At 39.0% G+C, this 19,657-nt stretch overlaps 1 protein-coding gene across 1 annotated transcript in view; it reads right to left on the bottom strand.

Annotated features, from left to right (window-relative positions):
- Window positions 1-19,657, bottom strand: part of DNAH8 (dynein axonemal heavy chain 8) — a 336,143-nt gene that overhangs the window by 187,342 nt on the left and 129,144 nt on the right. The window contains exons 33-40 of the mRNA XM_044250418.1: window positions 17,098-17,235; window positions 16,700-16,940; window positions 11,825-12,024; window positions 7,952-8,105; window positions 6,217-6,380; window positions 2,936-3,038; window positions 1,856-1,960; window positions 1,376-1,537 (exon numbers count right to left, since the gene is read on the bottom strand). Of these exons, the coding sequence (XP_044106353.1) occupies window positions 1,376-1,537; window positions 1,856-1,960; window positions 2,936-3,038; window positions 6,217-6,380; window positions 7,952-8,105; window positions 11,825-12,024; window positions 16,700-16,940; window positions 17,098-17,235 (1,267 nt within the window). The remainder of the gene's footprint in view (window positions 1-1,375; window positions 1,538-1,855; window positions 1,961-2,935; window positions 3,039-6,216; window positions 6,381-7,951; window positions 8,106-11,824; window positions 12,025-16,699; window positions 16,941-17,097; window positions 17,236-19,657) is intronic.

Below are 19,657 nucleotides of genomic sequence, written 5' to 3'. Positions count from 1 at the left end.
TATACTGAATGAACATGTATGTATAGAATAGATATTGGATGAAATATATTCCCATTACTCCTTACAGCAATTTTTCCAAATAACTGAAGTTCGCCCACTAAAATTGTTTAAAATTTCATCTCCTCATTTGTGCTGTATACACACTATAGAAAATCCTGATGGCTGGTCAACTTTCCTGCTCTATCCTTGCTCAACTTCATGCCTGCTCTGAACTTGGTTTCAGTTCTCCACACAATGCTAACTGCTCTGTCTACACTAGACTGATCATCTCCTTCAGAATACACAGGCAATCAAGTTTTCTAGGAGAGGGAACGTATGCTGATTTGGTCTAAGGAGCTATTTTTCTCACCTTATCAAATATTTTATAAAGCTTCATCACAAAGGTAATAAAGCTGAGAAGGATATTAAGGTTTGCCAAGGAGATTACACAATACAAAAATATTAAATACAATATCAGAATATTCTCTCTAATAAAGCTTGATTCTATAGCAGTAAGTTGTGTCATTTGAATAAGTAATTTCCTATCATTTCAGCTGTCTCCGCTGTGTGTGCATTAAGTCATGATTTAGACACTGGGTTGGGAGAAGCAGTTAGACAAGAAGTGTAGTTTGGGTCAAAACTGCCTGTTTTTTCTCTTTATATCTTTTGCCTTCTCTCCCACGCTATCTCTGACCCAGATCACAAAGCATCATTCTTCATTTATTCTGGCTGGAATTTGAAAATTTGAATGAACTGTTGGCTCTTCTTTTCCTGCACTCAGTTTTAATAATACTTGGCGCAACGCGCTCAGTTCCTGAGAGCCTTAGAATGTGAGAGTTGTTTAAGAGAACACCTGGTCTAATCCCAGGCTCTTCAAGGTCCTGTCCTATTAGGAAGTTAGCTGCATGAAGAGGCCTCCTTTAACAGATTATGCCAACTTTTAATCCCTTGAGGGGAAAATACACAAAAGCCAAGATAGAGTTTGTTTTAGGAAAAAAATATACTCATTCCTTTTATTTATGTCTATGTTTCTAGCAATATGTGTATTTACACATATCTATACATAGGTATATGGAAAATATACCATCTAATCCATACATGGACAGATATCTTTCATATAATGAGAGGTATGTTTTATATGTAAGATGAAATTTTCCATTAGTGAGTTTAGTCTTAGTGTTTTCCTTAATGATGGGAGAAGAGTGGCAAATCCTCTTCCTGGGAATGGGACAGGTTGGCCTAGAACCATGTAGGTGGACAAGTAGGGAGATGGCTGCTGAGGGTGGGAAGGCCTCCCTAGCTAGTTCAGGGCTACAAAGGCTGCCACACCATCAAGGCCAACTGCTTCCTGAGTATATTTCCCCCATATTTCCATTATTTAAACATATATTCTCACCTGTGCTGGGAAGTGGTTGAGGAAAGGTAAGAGTTGAAATCCTGAATCACTGATTTGGTAGAATGCAGATCTAATGATATTATGTAGGGACGACATCTGCATTTTTAACAAATCCATTAGCCAAATCTCTACCGGACCTTTGGCCATAACGGGACTGTCCAACTAAAAAGTATATTACAGAGAGATTACAAATTGATAATGATTTCCTATTTTTACAAATGTCACACTTCACTTGATAAATCACAGTACCTCAATGCAAAGCAAATAATTTTACCCAGCATATTTAAAACATGAGAAAAATCAACTAATGCTATAGGTGGAAGGAAATAGAAAGCCAGGGTAACCAAGCCAAGATGACAAGATTAGAACCCAAGTTCACCCTCCTCCCTAACTCTCTATTGTTCAAAAGATAATTGTGCTCTCCTCAACCTAAATTTTGAAATAAATCCAAATAACAGAATTTTAACCAAGTTAAATTACAATAATTTTTTCTCCTTCTCTTGATATGACGGCCAGGATACGATCGTAGTCTTTTGCATGAAATGTCACCTCGTTTATGTTGTCAGATACTGCAGGGAGATGTGGCTGTAGGAAGCACAAGACAGAGCAAAGGCATCATACATGAGGCTAAACACAAAAGCCACTGAGACATTTTTAAAAGCCTTTACATGTATTGACTTTGTAAGAGATAAAGAACACATTTCATTGCTTCAACAAATAAACAAACAAAACACTGCTTTCATCCTCAACTGACTCAGAGGCCCACTTTTAAGATCAGCCCCACAGCCTGTTTCCTGCAAATGCCCTTGTTCCACGATGGAGGCCAGACTAAGACTGTTGCTCTCCTCCACATGGAGACTAAAACCCACGGTCCCTACCTATGTCCCTTCCAGATACATCTCTGTCTTGCTTCTCTCCTGGTTCTCTCTGTCTGACACAACTTTGACCTCCCTCAACTCTTTTTTCTTCCCCACAGGTCCCCAGAAACCAGCAAGGAAGATATTAGCAGTGGCTTCCCAGATTGCCAAATCAGACAAAGCCCTGGGATGTGGTGTTTTGGTGCCTCCCACACCTGGTTCTGCTTTCTGGAAGTACCACCCTTGGAAATGTCTAAAAACTCTTGAGAAGCTCTTGGATTTGAATAAATCCAAACCACAATCCCCATCTGATCTAAGAATATTTAGACTAAAATACTCATAATAATACATTTAGTGAGCACATACTGGGTTCTAAATACTTTCCAGTGCATGATCTCACATAATCCTTATGATAATCCTATGAGGCGGGAACCATTAACATTCCTATTTCACAGATGAGGAAACTGAGGCATGGGAAAATTAAGAAGCTGGCTAAGGTCACTCAACTGTTGAGTTGCATAATCATCAGTGACTCCTGTCTTAGGTTGATGAGCTCAGAAAACACAGGAAATAGAACATTTTACCCTCAACATAATTTTTAATACTCTCCTGCCTGTGTTATTAAGCTGCTAACTTCATTTTTATTATAAATTATATATGCTGTATAAAAAAGCAATTTAGGTAACAGATTTTAAGACTATACCTGTATGGTATGGGAATCACTGGCTTGTCCAAGAATTTCCAGGAGAACTGGATCAGATACAAAGAAGAATCTTGGAAACAGTAATCTCTTCTTCTCCAAATACCTTTAAATAAAGTCATATTACCAAATGGCATTTTCTGAATTAGTAATTTGGGGGTATTTTTTAGCCAAGACACAATCCCTAACATCTTCAGTAAAATAATAGCAAACACCTACAGTCAATTCCCATTTGCCTCTGAAATGTTTGGTTAGAACCAAAGTCTGTGCTAGGTCATGGATGGCACTTGGGAAAGCAAGTAAAATAAGAAAGGGATTCAGAGCGAACCTGCTCCATCACCTATGGTTCTTCTTTCTCAAGATCCCTCCTGTTGATGTGGAGAACAAGGGCAAAAAGAAATGTAGATAAAATTAGATTTCCTTATAACTTGCAGCCCGTTGACAAATACTTGAGACAGGCAGAGTATAACATTCCTGCAAGAGCTTCCAATATCTTACTGTTAAAAAAAAAACAAAAACAAAAACTGGGTGGCCCAGTGGGTTAAGCCGCTGCCTTCGGCTCAGGTCATGATCTCAGGGTCCTGGGATCGAGTCCCGCATCGGGCTCTCTGCTCAGCAGGGAGCCTGCTTCCCTCTCTCTCTCTCTGCCTGCCTCTCTGTCTGCTTGTGATCTCTGTCTGTCAAATAAACAAATAAAATCTAAAACAAAAACAAAAACAAGACAGTATGGTACTGGCATTAAAACAGACACATAGACCAGTGGAACAGAGTAGAGAGCCCAGATATGGACCCTCAACTCTATGGTCAAATAATCTTTGACAAAGCAGGAAAAAACATACAGTGGAAAAAAGACAGTCTCTTCAATAAACGGTGCTGGGAAAATAGGACAGCTATGTGTAGAAGAATGAAACTCAACCATTCTCTTATACCATACACAAAGATAAACTCGAAATGGATAAAAGACCTCAACGTGAGGCAGGAATCCATCAGAATCCTAGAGGAGAAAATAGCAGTAACCTCTTCGACATGGTCACAGCAACTTCTTTCAAGATATGTCTTCAAAGGCAATGAAACAAAAGCAAAAATGATTTTTGGGACTTCATCGAGATCAAAAGCTTCTGCACAGCAAAGGAAACAGTAAACAAAACAAAGAGGCAACCCATGAAATGGGAGAAGATATTCGCAAATGACAATACAGACAAAGGGCTGATATCCAGGATCTATAAAGAACTCCTCAAACTCAACACACACAAAACAGATAATCATGTCAAAAAATGGGCAGAAGACATGAACAGACACTTCCTCAAAGAAGACATACAAATGGCTAACAGACACATGAAAAAATGTTCATCATCACTAGCCATCAGAGAGATCCAAATCAAAACCACATTGAGATATCACGTTACACCAGTTAGAATGGCCCAAATTAACAACACAGTAAACAATATGTGTTGGAGAAGATGTGGAGAAAGAAAGAGGAACCCTCTTACACTGTTGGTGGGAATGCAAGTTGGTGCAGCCACTTTGGAAAACAGTGTGGAGATTCCTTAAGAAATTAAAAATAGAGCTTCCCTATGACCCTGAAATTGCACTACTGGATATTTACCCCAAAGATACAGATCTAGTGAAAAGAAGGGCCATCTGTACCCCAATGTTCATAGCAGCAATGGCCACAGTCGGCAAACTGTGGAAAGAACCAAGATGCCCTTCAACAGACTAAAGGATAAGGAAGATGTAGTCTATATACACTATGGAGTATTATGCCTCCATCAGAAAGGATGAATACCCAATTTTTCTATCAACATGGATGGGACTGGAAGAGATTATGCTGAGTGAAATAAGTCAAGCAGAGAGAGTCACTTATCAAATGGTTTTGCTTATTTGTGGAGCATAAGGAATAACCCAGAGGACATGGGGAGATGGGGAGGAGAAGGGAGTTGGGGGATATTGGAGGGGGAGACAAACCATGAGAGACTGTGGACTCTGAAAAACAATCTGAGGGTTTTGGAGGGACAGGGGGCAGGAGGTTGGGTGAGCCCTGTGGTGGGTAATAAGGAGGTCACGTATTGCATGGAACTCTGGGGGTGGTGCATAAACAATGAATTCCGGAACACTAAAAAGAAATTTAAAATATAAATAAAAATTAAACAAAAACAAAAACCTTAGCCAGGATTCTAGAAGTCTTCTTTAGCATATGAAAATCTTTTTGGAAACTTCCTTTGTCTTTACCCACCCTGCAACTCCAAAGTATGTAACAAACTGCTCCTCACAATTCGAGTGCAGCTCTTTCTGTCCAAGGGTCTTGTCCCCGTGCTTTAACAAAGCCACCTTTTTGTACCAAAAACGTCTCAAGAATTCTTTCTTTGCCATTCACTCATGAACTCCCACTTCAAATCACATCACTGTGATCTTTCTAGGGATATTGTGAACTTCATGGCTTAAACCCAGGATGAACACATAATTATCTCCCAACCAGGATACTGGAGAAGCACTGGGCGACCCACTAGTCATGAAGTTGGGGCAGAGGCATATAAATTTGGACAAACTAGGATATCCCATAACTCTATTTCAAACAGAAATTGAGAATGAACTGCCTTTTAAGAAAATCATCCATGAATTTGTCTGGCTAATTGCTCTCTTAGTGTGCCTCTCTACTCCATGCCTGTAGTGAGTTGAATGGTAGTCCTCCAGAAGACATGTCTTCGTCCTGTTCCCTGGAAGCAGTGCATGTGGCCTTATTTGGAAAAAAGGTCATTGTGGATGCATTGAATTTAAGGATCTTGAGAAGAGAGAATCCTGGTTGATCCAGATGAGCCCTAAATCCCATCACAAGAGTCCTCATAAGAGACACACACAGGAAGAAGAGGAGAAGGACATGCAAAGACACAGAGATCTGAGTTATGCAGCCACAGGCCAAGGAGAGGAAAGGAAGATTCCTTGGAGAGGAAGGGAAGATTCTCCATCAGCACCTTCAGAAGGTGCTGACATCTTGATTTCAGATCTCTTGCCTCCCAAAATGTGAGCAAATAAATGTCTGTTGTTTTAAGCCACCCAGCTGGTGGAAATTTCTTACAACAGCCCTATAAAACTACTACAATGCCTTAACTCCCCAACCCCCAAAGCTATGGGTTCTTTTTTGCAGGAAAATTAAATTCATGCTAAATTCCTAGAGCCACTTTAGCCATCCCTATCAAACCAGAAATGCCATCAATATTATTTACTTGTTTGGGAGAAAACACCATCACATATAAAATGAGAGGAAACTTAACAACTTCCACTCTTACCCTGTGAGTGACTTCTGACATACTTCCAACTGTTCGTGCAAATGAGGTAAAAGTTGCCCCATGGTTTCATCTCCAACACAGCAACTGATCACATTGGGGTTCTCATGAGCTCGCTGCATTATCTTCGTCCAGGACTTGTCAATATTCTGAAACCGCTTTGCTTCCTAAAACAAAACTCCTAGTCAGTAAAAATTAACATTTGAATAAAGCAAAGTCTTCATTCTGGAATTTTCTAGAGTTCCTCAGACCCGCTTCTATTAGTTCTCAGTCTATATAATTTAAAGGAGCAATTTTTTTTCATCTGCATTAACTCTGGACAACAAAAAAACAGCCATAAAACTGCCTATTGAAATACTGCTTTGTCACAATGGGGCTTATCGCTTATTTGTTTTCTTACATTTAATATATTTTTCAAAATGCCACACAATTAATTTGCAGAGCTATCAACTTAAAGCTCAAATCTAGTCTTTCAGCACCCCAGGTGTTTGATTTGATGAGCAAACTGAAGAAGCATGAAAATAATCTGATCTCAAGATCCTCTGAATAATTACAGCTCAAAAATACCCCAGGAAAAAGAAAAAAAAAAAAAGTGAAATCCCAGAACAAAGCTTCATTTACATTCTTGCAAATGAAATTTCTCTATTTACTATGGATGATATTAAGTTTTGCATTCAATTGCAAAAATGCCTCAAGAAATGGCATAAACTTGATTCTTAAAATTTTTAAGGGTTTTTTTTTTCAACAATACAACTTTCTGATTGAAAAAGAAAAGAATTATTTTTAAAAATGTGTTGTATCCTTGGGCACCTGGGTGGCTCAGTGGGTTAAGCTGCTGCCTTCTGCTCAGGTCATGATCTCAGGGTCCTGGGATCGAGTCCCGCATCGGGTTCTCTGCTCAGCAGGGAGCCTGCTTCCTCCTCTCTCTCTCTCTGCCTGCCTCTATGCCTACTTGTGATCTCTCTCTGTCAAATAAATAAATAAAATCTAAAAAAAACCACTTTTGTCCTTGATTTTTAATTTATATAGATCCTGTATTTATGGAAATTCAGAAAGAGCAGCCTTAATTTCATAAAAGGGACATTACCTTTATAGTATAAAGCTATTAGTAAGTGTATTTACTTAAAAGGCCCAAATAAAGCTGTTTAAAAGATTTTTGTTAAGGGCTTCTGAAGATGTTTCTTTGCCCCATGGGATATTTCTGATCTATTACTGGTCAACTTACTAATAGTTAATTTGTGCTTATACAATACAGATTAATTTTAATTCTAATCTCAGAGGAAGATTGTAAGGTAACCTCTTAGAAGAGATGAACAACTCTAATTTAATAGTACCACATTTGAATGTACCTTACAACCTCAGAAAACCTGGAAATTTGAAAATAAGTGAATTTCTTCTTTCTACTAATATAAATTAGGAAATCAGCACATTTTTAAAATTTATTTTGCAAAGGAGCTGTATAGTAAATATTTTAGGCTCTGTGGGCCATATGTTCTCTGTTATAACCACTCAAGTCTGCTGCGGCAATGGTAAAGCAGCTGTAGACAGAACATAAATGAATAGATACAGCTGTGTTCTGATAAAACTTATTTGCAAAAACAGATATGTGGGCCAGAGATCACCAACCCTGGTTTAAATAATCAAGGTACAGCCATATGTCTTTGTAAAGACTTTTACAGAGACATACAGACAACACACATCAAACTGTACGTTTGGTAGTTAGAAAAACCGTATTTACCTGAGGGAGTTGTTTGGCAATATCTCCACCTACAAAGACAGCTTCAAGATACACCCAAAGGTTCTGGACTACCAGCCACTCTTCAATTATATCTGAGGAAGTGGACAATTTATACACCCAGCTCTGGATAGTTTTTTTAAATGGAGCATTATATCTAAAAAGTAAAAATGGAAAAATACCATATTTGAAGGATGATGCAGAAAATACTATGGCCTAACAAAGTAAATTAGATGAGGGGCGCCGGGGTGGCTCAGTGGATTAAGCTGCTGCCTTTGGCTCAGGATCCTGGGATAGAGCTCCACATCAGGCTCTCTGCTCAGCAGGGAGCCTGCTCCCCCCCGCCCACCCTCTGCCTGACTCTGCCTACTTGTGATCTCTCTCTCTGTCAAATAAATAAATAAAATCTTTTTTAAAAAAAAAGTATATTAGAGGAGAAACATTCCTTTGGAAATTAACTTTTTTTTTCCCTAAAAGGCAGTTCCTAATAAATGTCATACAGCAAATGAGGTATTTGTTTTTCTAGGCATAAAACTCATATCATTATAGCGATTTTCCTTGTTTCTGTGTATGAGTCACAGACCAGGAAGATGGGCCAAGTGTTGGACACAGAGGTCCAGCAAAATGATTGTGCTGGTTGCTTGTGGAAGGAAAGTGATGACACAGAGTAAGGTGTTTTTAGAAGACTACTGTGAACCAAATCTAAGTGAGCACTGACTGCAGGAATAACACATAGGGCACTGTTCCTGGTCTCTGTTACTATGATGACAAGGCCAATAGTCAAGATTGAGCCCCAGATGGGCTCTTCTCACCCATAGACTTTAATTCCACCAGGCACTATGCCTAGATTCTAGGGAGTTAGAGATCCAGAATAGTTGGCCCCAAATTGCATGCTTCCTCTTTTCTCAACATCAGGGCTAGCTGCAGAGTTTGTGAGAATTTGAGGTGTCCAGAAAGCCGGGCCCAGCCAAGAAAGACAAGAAATACAGGGGATGTCATGCAAGAAGTGATGGGAAGCTACCAGGTAAGAAATCTTGCCATTTGCGACAACATGGATGGAACTAGAGCGTATCATGCTTAGCGAAATAAGTCAAGCGGAGAAAGACAACTATCATATGATCTCCCTGATATGAGGGAGTGGTGATGCAACATGGGGGCTTAAGTGGGTAGGAGAAGAATCCAAGATGGGATAGGGAGGGAGACAAACCATAAGTGACTCTTAATCTCACGAAACAAACTGTGGGTTGCTGGGGGGAGGGGGGTTGGGAGAAGGGGGGTAGGGTTATGGACATTGGGGAGGGTATGTGCTTTTGGGTAAATTGGAAGGGGAGATGAACCATGAGAGACTGTGGACTCTGAAAAACAATCTGAGGAGTTTGAAGTGGCGGGGGGGTGGGAGGTTGGGGGTACCAGGTGGTGGGTATTATAGAGGGCACAGCTTGCATGGAGCACTGGGTGTGGTGAAAAAATAATGAATACTGTTTTTCTGAAAATAAATAAATTGGGGAAAAAAAAATAAAACATAGATTTAATTATTAAAAAAAAAAAAGAACCCAATTACCTATAGTTGAATAAAGAAGGTGATCTCAGTTTGTGGCAATGACAAGTAGTTTTGGTGTGGTATAGTGACATTGCTGGTGAGTGACCATTATTGATAACACTCTTCAAACTTTTCATAATCCAGGGTGGGGTGACTTGCAGTTGCTTACATACAGAAGGGGGTCTTCTGGGTATAGTCTGATGCCTGGATGCAGCCCATAACTTCTCTAGAAGCCCATGCTATATAGAGAGTTATGTAGGAGATATGTGAGCTATTCAGGTAATAAGAGGCTTTTGACTCAACACTCAATTTATACTGTCCATCTGGCCAACACTCTAGAGCCAAAAGAAGTCAATATGCTAAAAGCATCTTCGAAATTAAGACAAGCACACTAAGATGGTACAGATGGACATTTCAGGGGGTTGAAGCACCTAGATATTTAGGATAAAAATGGTCCTGCACAGAGAGAGAGAGAAAAAAAAAAAGAATCATCTTTGACGGTGTGTAACTTCCCAGCATCAAAAAGGGAGACTTGAAATAAGATCTAGCATAACCACGTTCTGCCCTTTGGTCATTGCACAACTTTGGCTAGTGGAACCTGTCATGATGGATAGTTAGTCCTATAGATCAATCAGGAATCCACTAGCAAGGAGTCACCAACCAGGCAGTATCTGGAGTCAAGTCTCACCTATGGAGATAAATAATTTCCTCCTGAAGTCACACCCAGGTAGCCCTAGAGACCCAGCAGGCACTGCGTCAGCATTGAGTTTACTAGTACTATAAATAAATATTATACTAATCAGGCTAAATCCAAGTTAAGTGTGAAACTAAGAAAGGCTTCCAATCCCAAATTCGTTGGCTACAGACACTGTTCAGATGAATCTACAGTCTTTCTTCAAGAGGACATCACCCAGGAAATCAGCAAGGAAAAATTTGCAATGAGCAATGGAAGCAGTATCCCATAAAGTTTAAGAACCACTGAATATCCTATGGTCACCTTTGCCAGGATTATTCAGATTCCTTGAAAGCAAAGATATATGTAGAGTTTTTTTTTTTAAGATTTTATTTATTTGACAGAGAGAGATCACAAGTAAGCAGAGAGGCAAGCAGAGAGAGAGAGAGAGAGGAGGAAGCAGGCTCCCCACCTAGCAGAGACCCGGATGTGGGACTCGATCCCAGGACCCTGAGATCATGATCTGAGCCAAAGGCAGAGGCTTAACCCACTGATCCACCCAGGCAGCCCTATATGTACAGTTTTAACCCCAACAAGTCAACCCAGAACTCCCAGAACTAGGAGCTTTTGAGTTAGGTCATTACCCAAGTGCAAGTATGCCTTTGAGGCCAGCAATCATGGAGGGTATTATTCATTAACCAGTAATTCCAACCTAGAGAAGGGATATTAGAATTCCCATGCACCCCAGACATTGATTCTGCTAATGATGAGGTAATGTCATATTTCTTAGGTATGCTGAAATGAAGAACAGTTGAGAATTATTGCATAGTCAGCTAGGGGATTAGAAGTTGCTAATGTCCAGATTACGACCTGACAGTATACTTAATCTGAGTCCCATTTCCAAAAACTGCACTCAAGGTCACAGTCACCTTCCAGCTGTTTCAGTAATCCAATGATGAATAGGTTGTCTCACTTAGGGAAAAGTAAAACCAACACACATATAGACCATTCTCCTCATAAAAGAATGCATGAAGGGTTTACATAATAAGCCCCTAATAATATATTCCTTTCATGTGTTGCCAGAATACTTTTCCTGGGTCACTGGGTGAACACCTGAGCAGGGCTAGCCAAGGAAGGCAAAGATAACAACTTGGAGGAACCAAAGAGAAAGAAAACAAAATGAATATGTCATCTTAGTGGGGAGCCAAGATGTTCAAGAGATAAACTGCCTATGGACTCTGAAAAACAATCTGAGGGTTTTGAAGTGGCAGGGGGGTGGGAGGTTGGGGTACCAGGTGGTGGGTATTATAGAGGGCACGGATTGCATGGAGCACTGGGTGTGGTGAAAAAATAATGAATACTGTTTTTCTGAAAATAAATAAATTGGAAAAAAAATTTTAAAAAAAAGAGATAAATTGCCAATCTGAGGGGAAATAATTATGACGGTGCCCACCAGAAAAACAGTTAAGTAGAAATGAGTACAATAAAGAAGAGACAGAAGCCATGATCATTAGGGAAATAGGTAGCTCATTTAAGGACAGACAAGAGTGAGCCCTTGAGTTCAGAACCTTGTGTTATGCCATAGATGCAAAACTGGGCTTTCATCCAGTATTATATAACCCTAGAAACCAAGTTAAAACCTTCCCCCAAAGTATAAAATTACCTGTTGCTTAGTAAGGAACCCAAGACCATTAAACTATCCTCCATCAAGGTGATGATCTCTCCTGATTCAGTTCCTTTGAGAAGGAGCTCTCCCTTTCCCTTAAATGCTGCAAAACTCAGGTTCTGGTTGGTCCAATTTTCAATCACCTGAGTCAGCTTGGCTTCAATATCCTTCTCCTTAATGGCAGATATGCAAATATCCTTCAGAGGGAGATCAAAGAATATGTCATGACATTTCCAATTACAAATTAAGTGCCTTAGAAAATCATATCATTTTCAAGCTTGAACCCAGAAGTCATTTATTCATTTTATGGCCAAGGAAACCTTCTGACCATCTGACTACTATTTCTTTTATGATACCATATACACACAATAGCAGAGTTTAAATCTTCATGTTTCTTGATTACATTTTAATTGGAGTTTTTTGGCCAAAATGGAAATAATAACAGCTGCTCTATCTCAGCAGGTTGTTACAGGAAACAAGGGAGAATATATGTGGGGGGTCCTTTGAACTCTTCAAAGTAGTATAGAATCATTTCTGTATTCCAGCCTGCTCTGGCCCTAATTGAATGTCTCATTTGCTTAAAAGTCTTTTCTTTTCTTTTTTTTTTTTTTCCTCACAGGGTTTCCTGTTTTTCTGAGAGTCCTTGATATGAAAGTCTCATAAAGGAAAATAAAAGTAACATAATTTTCCCATCATGCTTCTATTTGTTTTCATACTCTGAAAACAGAATTATTATCTGAATCACAGATCTCAGAGATGGAAAGGAATTGAAAGGGGCAAGGTATTTCCACAAATAATTATAATACAAAGTAGCATATAATAAATGTCCTCAGGGGCGCCTGGGTGGCTCAGTGGGTTAAAGCCTCTGCCTTCGGCCTAGGTCATGATCCCAGGATCCTGGGATCGAGTCCCGCATCGGGCTTTATGTCCAGTGGGGAGCCTGCTTCCTCCTCTCTCTCTGCCTGACTCTCTGCCTACTTGTGATCTCTGTCAAGTAAATAAATAAAATCTTTAAAAAAATAAAAATTTAAAAAAAAAATGTCCTCAGAGTGGTATGATTCGTTGGGAGTTCTGAAGAGGGAGAAGGGACTTCTGCCTGCAGGCAGGAGGGAAGGCCTCATTGAGGAGGGAACATGAGACTGAGTGGGATTCCCGTGGGTGGTGGGGGCAGACACTCTACAGGGAGAGGAAAGAGTTCCTTTAGAGGTGGTGAGTCCCCGAACAGAAAGCATCCAACTTGGCAAACAGCAGGACATGCAGAGCAGAGCAAACAGGACGTACTGGCATATACAGTGCTGAGAATCTGTTTTGGGGTACAAATAGTAACTGAACCTTAGAATTCCTTGGAATTACAAAATGGCATTTTTCAAAGCACAGCTTACAAATGGCTATATTCTTCAGTATAAAACCTACTTATAAGAATGAGATGGACACCAAAGTTCCTTTTCAATTCCTCATTTCCTTCAATAGTATTGGAATGGCATTTATAAATAGGACAAAATTCTTTGAAATATATATTGCTGGTGTACATGTATTGTTAAGAAGGGAAGAAGGAAATGGAGAGCCTAGGTGGCTCAGTGGGTTAAATATCTGCCTTTAGCTCAGGTCATGATCCCAGGGTCCTGGGATCAACTCCTGTGTTGGGCTCCCTGCTCTGTGGGGAGTCTGCTTCTCCCTCTCCTTCTGCTACTCCCCCTGCTTATTCTCTCTCTCTCTCATAAATAAATAATTAAAAAAAAAAAAGAAGGGGGAAGAAAAGGCAGAAAACTCAAAATCATATATATGAGAGATTTCCAGTTACATGGTATAGTTCCTCACCTCCAAAAATATAGAATAACTGATAAAATGCGAACAGAGAAAGTAGAAAACATAGGCAGGCTTAAAAACCAAACAAACATCTCTATGAACCAGAGCAGAAAATATACACACACCAGTAGATGGAGATGAAACCCAAGCTTGAGGGCTCTTGTAAGGGGAGGGGGAGGGGAGATGGCTCAGCAAGCCCTTGTAAACAGTTTGCATCGACATATCTGGTTACACCCGTGGGTCCCACACAGAGGCAGACCCCTGGAAACTGCCCATCCTTTCTGTGAAAAAGGCCTATTTGCTTATACTAAAGCTTCTGCCTGAGGGGCCGGCATCTAATTTAATACACAACTTGGAGCCTCCCAAAATACTCTCCCAAGATGGAGGCTGGTGGGCACCACTATTGCAGTGTCCATCTACCTCACTGTAGGTCACCAATATCTCCCTGAAAGGAGCTTATGCACAATTCAGGCACCCTAGTTTTTGTTTTTGTTTTTGTTATTTTGTTTTTGTTTGTTTGTTTTGTAGCTGCCATACAGGGGATCTGGATGATCCCCTGATTATGGTGGCAAATGAGGCTTATGTTTGAGGTGCACAGGACTAGAATAAATGGCGGAGGGGGCAGTTCTTAACTAGTTACCCACCTCCTAGTGCTGAGCACTGAGATATCAGACTGAAATGCCCAGTTTCTTACTGTGAAAGAGGCCTATTGCTTTTTCTTCACAGTTGTGGCCTGAGGAGCAGGGTCCTATTTAAACATATATCCAAGGGTCAACTGTAATCCTCTCCAGAGACTTTGAAGGGTGAGTGTGATATTCAGACTCCTTATGCTGTGCTCCCAAATGCTGGCATCTCCAACAAAGGAGCCTGTGTAAAAAACTGGCACTCCACAATTGTGGCTGTCACCCAAAAGGCACATCCCTTGATAGCCTGACTGTGGTGACCAGCAGGGCTTTTGTTCATGGGTTCAACAGAATGGTAGCAAGAAAAGAAAGTTCTTAACTGGCTGTCATTCCCAGCTTTAGTGCAGAGAGAACAGATATAAATGTCCATATCCTAGTATTCCCTTAAATAGGCATATGTGCATGCTTTAATAGTTGTTGCCTAAGGATGTAGTTTCCAATCAGCCTAAGTCTAGGTGCTGACTGAAATCCTCCACTTTGGGACCTGATAGGTCTCGTTACATCCTCAATTACTGAGAGCACCTAAAGACAAAGTAGACCACTGGGACAAACATAGAGGTTTGAGAGACAACCAAGAGCTAGGGCAGGCTTGAAGGATAAGGTTTATCTCCTCACAAGGCCACTCCTTCAGGACTCCTTCAGGCCTCTCCTTTAAGGAGAGGTTATTGTCTTATATGATGCATAAAAATCAACACAGACCAAAGTAAAATGAAAAAATAGGAATATGATCCAAATAAAGCAAGTCTTTTTTCCTCAGAAAAAGACTTTAATGAAACAGAGATGAGTGGTTTACCAGATAAAGAACTCAAAATGATGGTCATAAAAATACCCACCAAGTTCAGGAGGACAATGCATAAACAAAGTGAGAATTCCAACAAAGAGAAAAAAAATATTTTAAAGGCACCAAGTAGAAGTCATGGAGCTGAAGAATACAATCACAGAACTGAAAAGCACAATAAAGGAGTTCAACAGCAGACTAGATGAAGCACAAGAAAGGATCATGAACTTGAAGACAGGGCCCAGAACTTACCCAACCAGAGCAAAAAGAAAAAAGGAATGAAAAATAGTGAAGACAACTTAAGGGACTTATAGATCCTGTAAGCCAACATTCACATTATAGGAATCTCAGGAGGACAAGAGAACAGAAAATGTATATGAAAAATTAATGGCTGAAAACTAGATCTCAGAAGCCCAGAGAATTTCAAAACAGATGAACCCCAGAGACCCACACTAAGACACTATAATTAAAGTGTTAAAAGCTAAAAACAAAGAGGAAATCATAAAAGTAGCAAGAGAAAAACAACTTGTTATGTAGGAAACTCCCACAAGACCAACAGCAGATTATTCAGCAGAAACTTTGCATACCAGAAGATAGGAGCACAATATATTCAAAGTGAGGACAGGAAAAAAATTATCATGAATACCTTACCTGGAAAAGTTGTCCTTCAGAATCAAAGGAAAGCTAAAGAGTTTTCCAGACAAGCCAAAACTTAAGGAGTTCATCACCACTAGATGAACCTTACAAGAAATGTTAAAGGGACTTCTTTAGGCTAAAATGAAACAGTGTTAATTAGTAACAGGGAATATATGAAAGTGTAGATCTCACTGGTAAAGGTAAATATATAGTAAAATTCAGAATAGTCTAATGTTGTAAAGGTGGTAAGTTAACTACTTAAAAAGCCAATATGAAGGTTAAAAAACAAATGTAATAAAACAAACTATAACTACAATATTTGTCAGTGGAGACACAGATAAAAAAAATGAAAACTGTGGTATCAAAAACAAAATGCAGTGGGGGGGGGGAGTAAAAATGTAGAGCTTTAGAATACATTCAAGCTTCAGTTATCAACTGAAAACAAACTGTTATAAATATATTGTTATATATAAGCCTCATGGCAACCACAAAGAAAAAACCTATAGTAGATACACAAAAGATAAAGCATACCACTACAGATATACAAATAACAAAAGAAGAGAGTGAGAGAAGACAAGAAAAGGAATTACAAAGGAATTACAAAGGAGTCAGAAAATGAATAACAAAAAGGCAACAGGCATATGCTATTAATATTAATAGTTCTGAGGAATTCACCAGCAATGCAATACAGAAATAAACAGATTTTTTTTAAAAATGAGAGCTAGTTAAGGGACAAGGCGGATAGATTGAAATCTCCCAAACTAACATATTTCAAATAATCATCTTATCTCCTTGAGTTACTATATTATTTTGCAAAACCAAAGGATGTTCGGGCCATTCCAAATTTTGAGGGTACAATATATAGAGCATTTAGTACACCCTTAAATAAAATGTCCATTTGCATAATTTTCAGAAAAATAAGAGATGTTCTTTAATGAACCAGTGATAAGATCTTATAAGCTTATATACCTCTATGTCATCCTTATGTTTAAGTAGTGGTGCTTCCATAATATTTCTAAGACAAAAAGAATCAGATTCCACATCAAATGGGGTTCCAGTTAACTCAGAGATTCGGTCCCAGTGTCTCTGTTTCATTGCCTTATTGGTCATCATTTCCAGCAGAGGACATGACTCACTAAAATCATCAATTCTTTTTTTCAGATCCAAGAAAGCTTGCCAATCTTTAAGTCCTTTTGGGAGTTTACGACACCTTTTAGAAAAAAAGAAAAATCACATCACTACACATTTCTTTGAAGCATTATCTGTATACAGCTATATATCAGAAAATAAATGTATTTGTAAAATACCTACAGTTCCTATGAAGATAGGCATTATAAAAAGGTAAGCTTAATTCAATTCAAACTCACCTGTTTTGAAATTCCTGCAGTTCTGCATTAATGTTTTCAATGTCTACATCTCCCCAAAGTATTTCATAATAGCCACTAATATTGTTCATTACAGTATCATATAGTCCATACAGCTTCTGCAGCAAGTTGAGCTCTTTTCTGAGAAACCAAATAATTAAGTTATTACATAATGTATATCTTAAAAATAAATATCATTATTGGATAGGCAGAATTCATCCAATCAAACATTTCATACATGACATGTGTAATGTCTTATAGACACCAACATGCAAACAACTCAGTTTCCAAACAAAAATTTTATTAAAGCCCCATCAATTAGGTCAATTTTATAGTTTTCAAACATTCCAAGTCATACTATGACTTCACATTAACAAATGGTGTGATTATTATTATGGTTCCAAACATTGTAAACAATGTTTGGACCCCTGGAAACTGCCCATCCTTTCTGACCTGATAATAAGATCAAAGCTCAGGCTAAGGTTTTGATTGTCTTTCTTCCAAATGCAAGCTGGTTTTTTATGAGAACATCTGCCTTTAGGAAAGTGACTTATACATCACTTTCCTACTGAAAGCTTTCCCTTATGTACCCAAATGGAATTATATACATTACAAGAATAAGAGGAGTGTTTATAGATCCAAGCAAAAAAAAAAAAAAAGTCCTTTATTGTGTCAAACATCAAAAATTGAACACTCAACAGAGTTTGTGGATACTCCCAAGAATGCCTCAGTCCTTAGCAGACCATGAATGTCCCTGAGACACAATTTTAGTTTTTGAGGTTATTTTTTGAGTGCTTCTATTTTTAAGGATTGATATTCACAATTTTATTACTTATTGTAAATAATCCAAAGACCAAAGGCAAGGTTTGCTTATGTTTTTAATGTAGTAAAACTCATTCTATCTTGCAATTATCAAAAGGGCAAATCAGACCCTTTTATAAATCTAAAACACATTCTGGAATCTTGGTTATCTTATTTTTCCAATTCTTACTTCATTTTGCTGATCCATTTTGCTGATCATCTTAGGAACTATTTCATTATTAATCACAGAGTATTCCCAGCTATGCTAAAAATGACTAAAATAATACAAAAAGTATGACCAGATCTCCCATAAGGAAGGGACAACAGTCATCCTTCAAGTTTCATACTGTGACACCCAAAGCATTGCATCATCTTCTTTTTTAAGATTTATTTATTTATTTTGAGAGAGACAGAAAGAGAGAGAGAGAGAGAGTGGGGACAGGCAGAGGGAAAGGGAGAGATGGAATCCCAAGCAGACTCCATGCTGAGCACAAGCCCAATGTGGGACCAATCCCATGACCCTGAGATCATGACCTTAAACTACACCAAGAGTCAGATGCTCAATCAACTAAGCCACCCAGGCACCCCTCATTGCATCATCTTTTAAGAAAGTATCAGAATAGAACACCAGACAGACATCAACCATCTTTGTGTTCTTTTGATCTTTGGTTAGTTTTCACTTAATAGGGTTAAGCATTCAGAATTTTTTTTTTTTTAACCTAAAACTGTAAAGAGAAGACAACTGATAAGAAAGGTTCTCCCCAAATATTAAAGAGAAAGACACAGAGCAGCACTCTAGACTCTAACTGTAATAGTGAAACTGTGTAGTGAGATCTCAGACTGTGGGTCTTTAGATGACGATTACGTAGATGAATTTTACTCAGATCAGTCCCTTATGAGTGAGCAATATATTTCAATAGAGGCAAGAGCTTCATCACGAAGTGCTTTATAAGAACCTAGACCATCCCATTTTGTGAAAAGGATAAATGATTGCTCTTTCATTACTTGTGATGTTTGCACAGATTTTACTGGGGACTTCCCCTAAGTGGATGAATGCTGAAGGCAAAGGTATACTCAAAGGAGACAGATGATGCAGAAATGAAGAAATTCATTGACTTAATGATTCAAATCTACAAATAAAGATTTTGGCATTTATAATGTAAGAAAGATAGCGATCCTCTCTTCAACAAACCTATGTGTCTGAGTTTTCAACAGTTTTGTGTTTTAACAATCCAAGTGCAAGAAGAATCAGAAGTAATAATAAGCTAGAAGCTGTGGAAGATGGATTTGAAACCAGAAATCAGAGTTTACAGAATGAGTATGATCCACATTCATGCATGACAGCTGATGAGCAGTTGGTTGTGTCACCTAAGAGACCCCATAACCTGACCTTCACTACCCACCTGTTTCTACTTTTTCATTTTTCTCTTACATTTTTCCTTAAGATCTTCTTTCCAGCTTCCCTCTTCACTTGGGCAAAGGAGACCTGAAACCACTCCTTAGGTGAAAGCCACTGCCCTGACAAGACCTCCCACCTGACCTGACCATCCAGACCCTCTGAGCCAAACCTCTGACTAGCACCTGTGCAGATGGACCATGGAGGGAACCTCTGGAAAGACCTCCAATCACCTTTACCTCACTATAACACTAAAGCTCAGCCCAAAGGAGAGCACAGCCTCATTTGCATTACATACAATGTGTGATTAGGCATGTTTCCTTAAGGTGCATGTGTGTCCTTATGCCCATCTCTACGTTAAACATT

This window comes from Neovison vison, chromosome 1 (assembly GCF_020171115.1).
Source record: "Neovison vison isolate M4711 chromosome 1, ASM_NN_V1, whole genome shotgun sequence".
NCBI classification, from domain to species: domain Eukaryota; kingdom Metazoa; phylum Chordata; class Mammalia; order Carnivora; family Mustelidae; genus Neogale; species Neogale vison.
The sequence above is the reverse complement of the archived record's forward strand: the minus strand, read 5'-3'. Positions and strand labels throughout refer to the sequence as shown.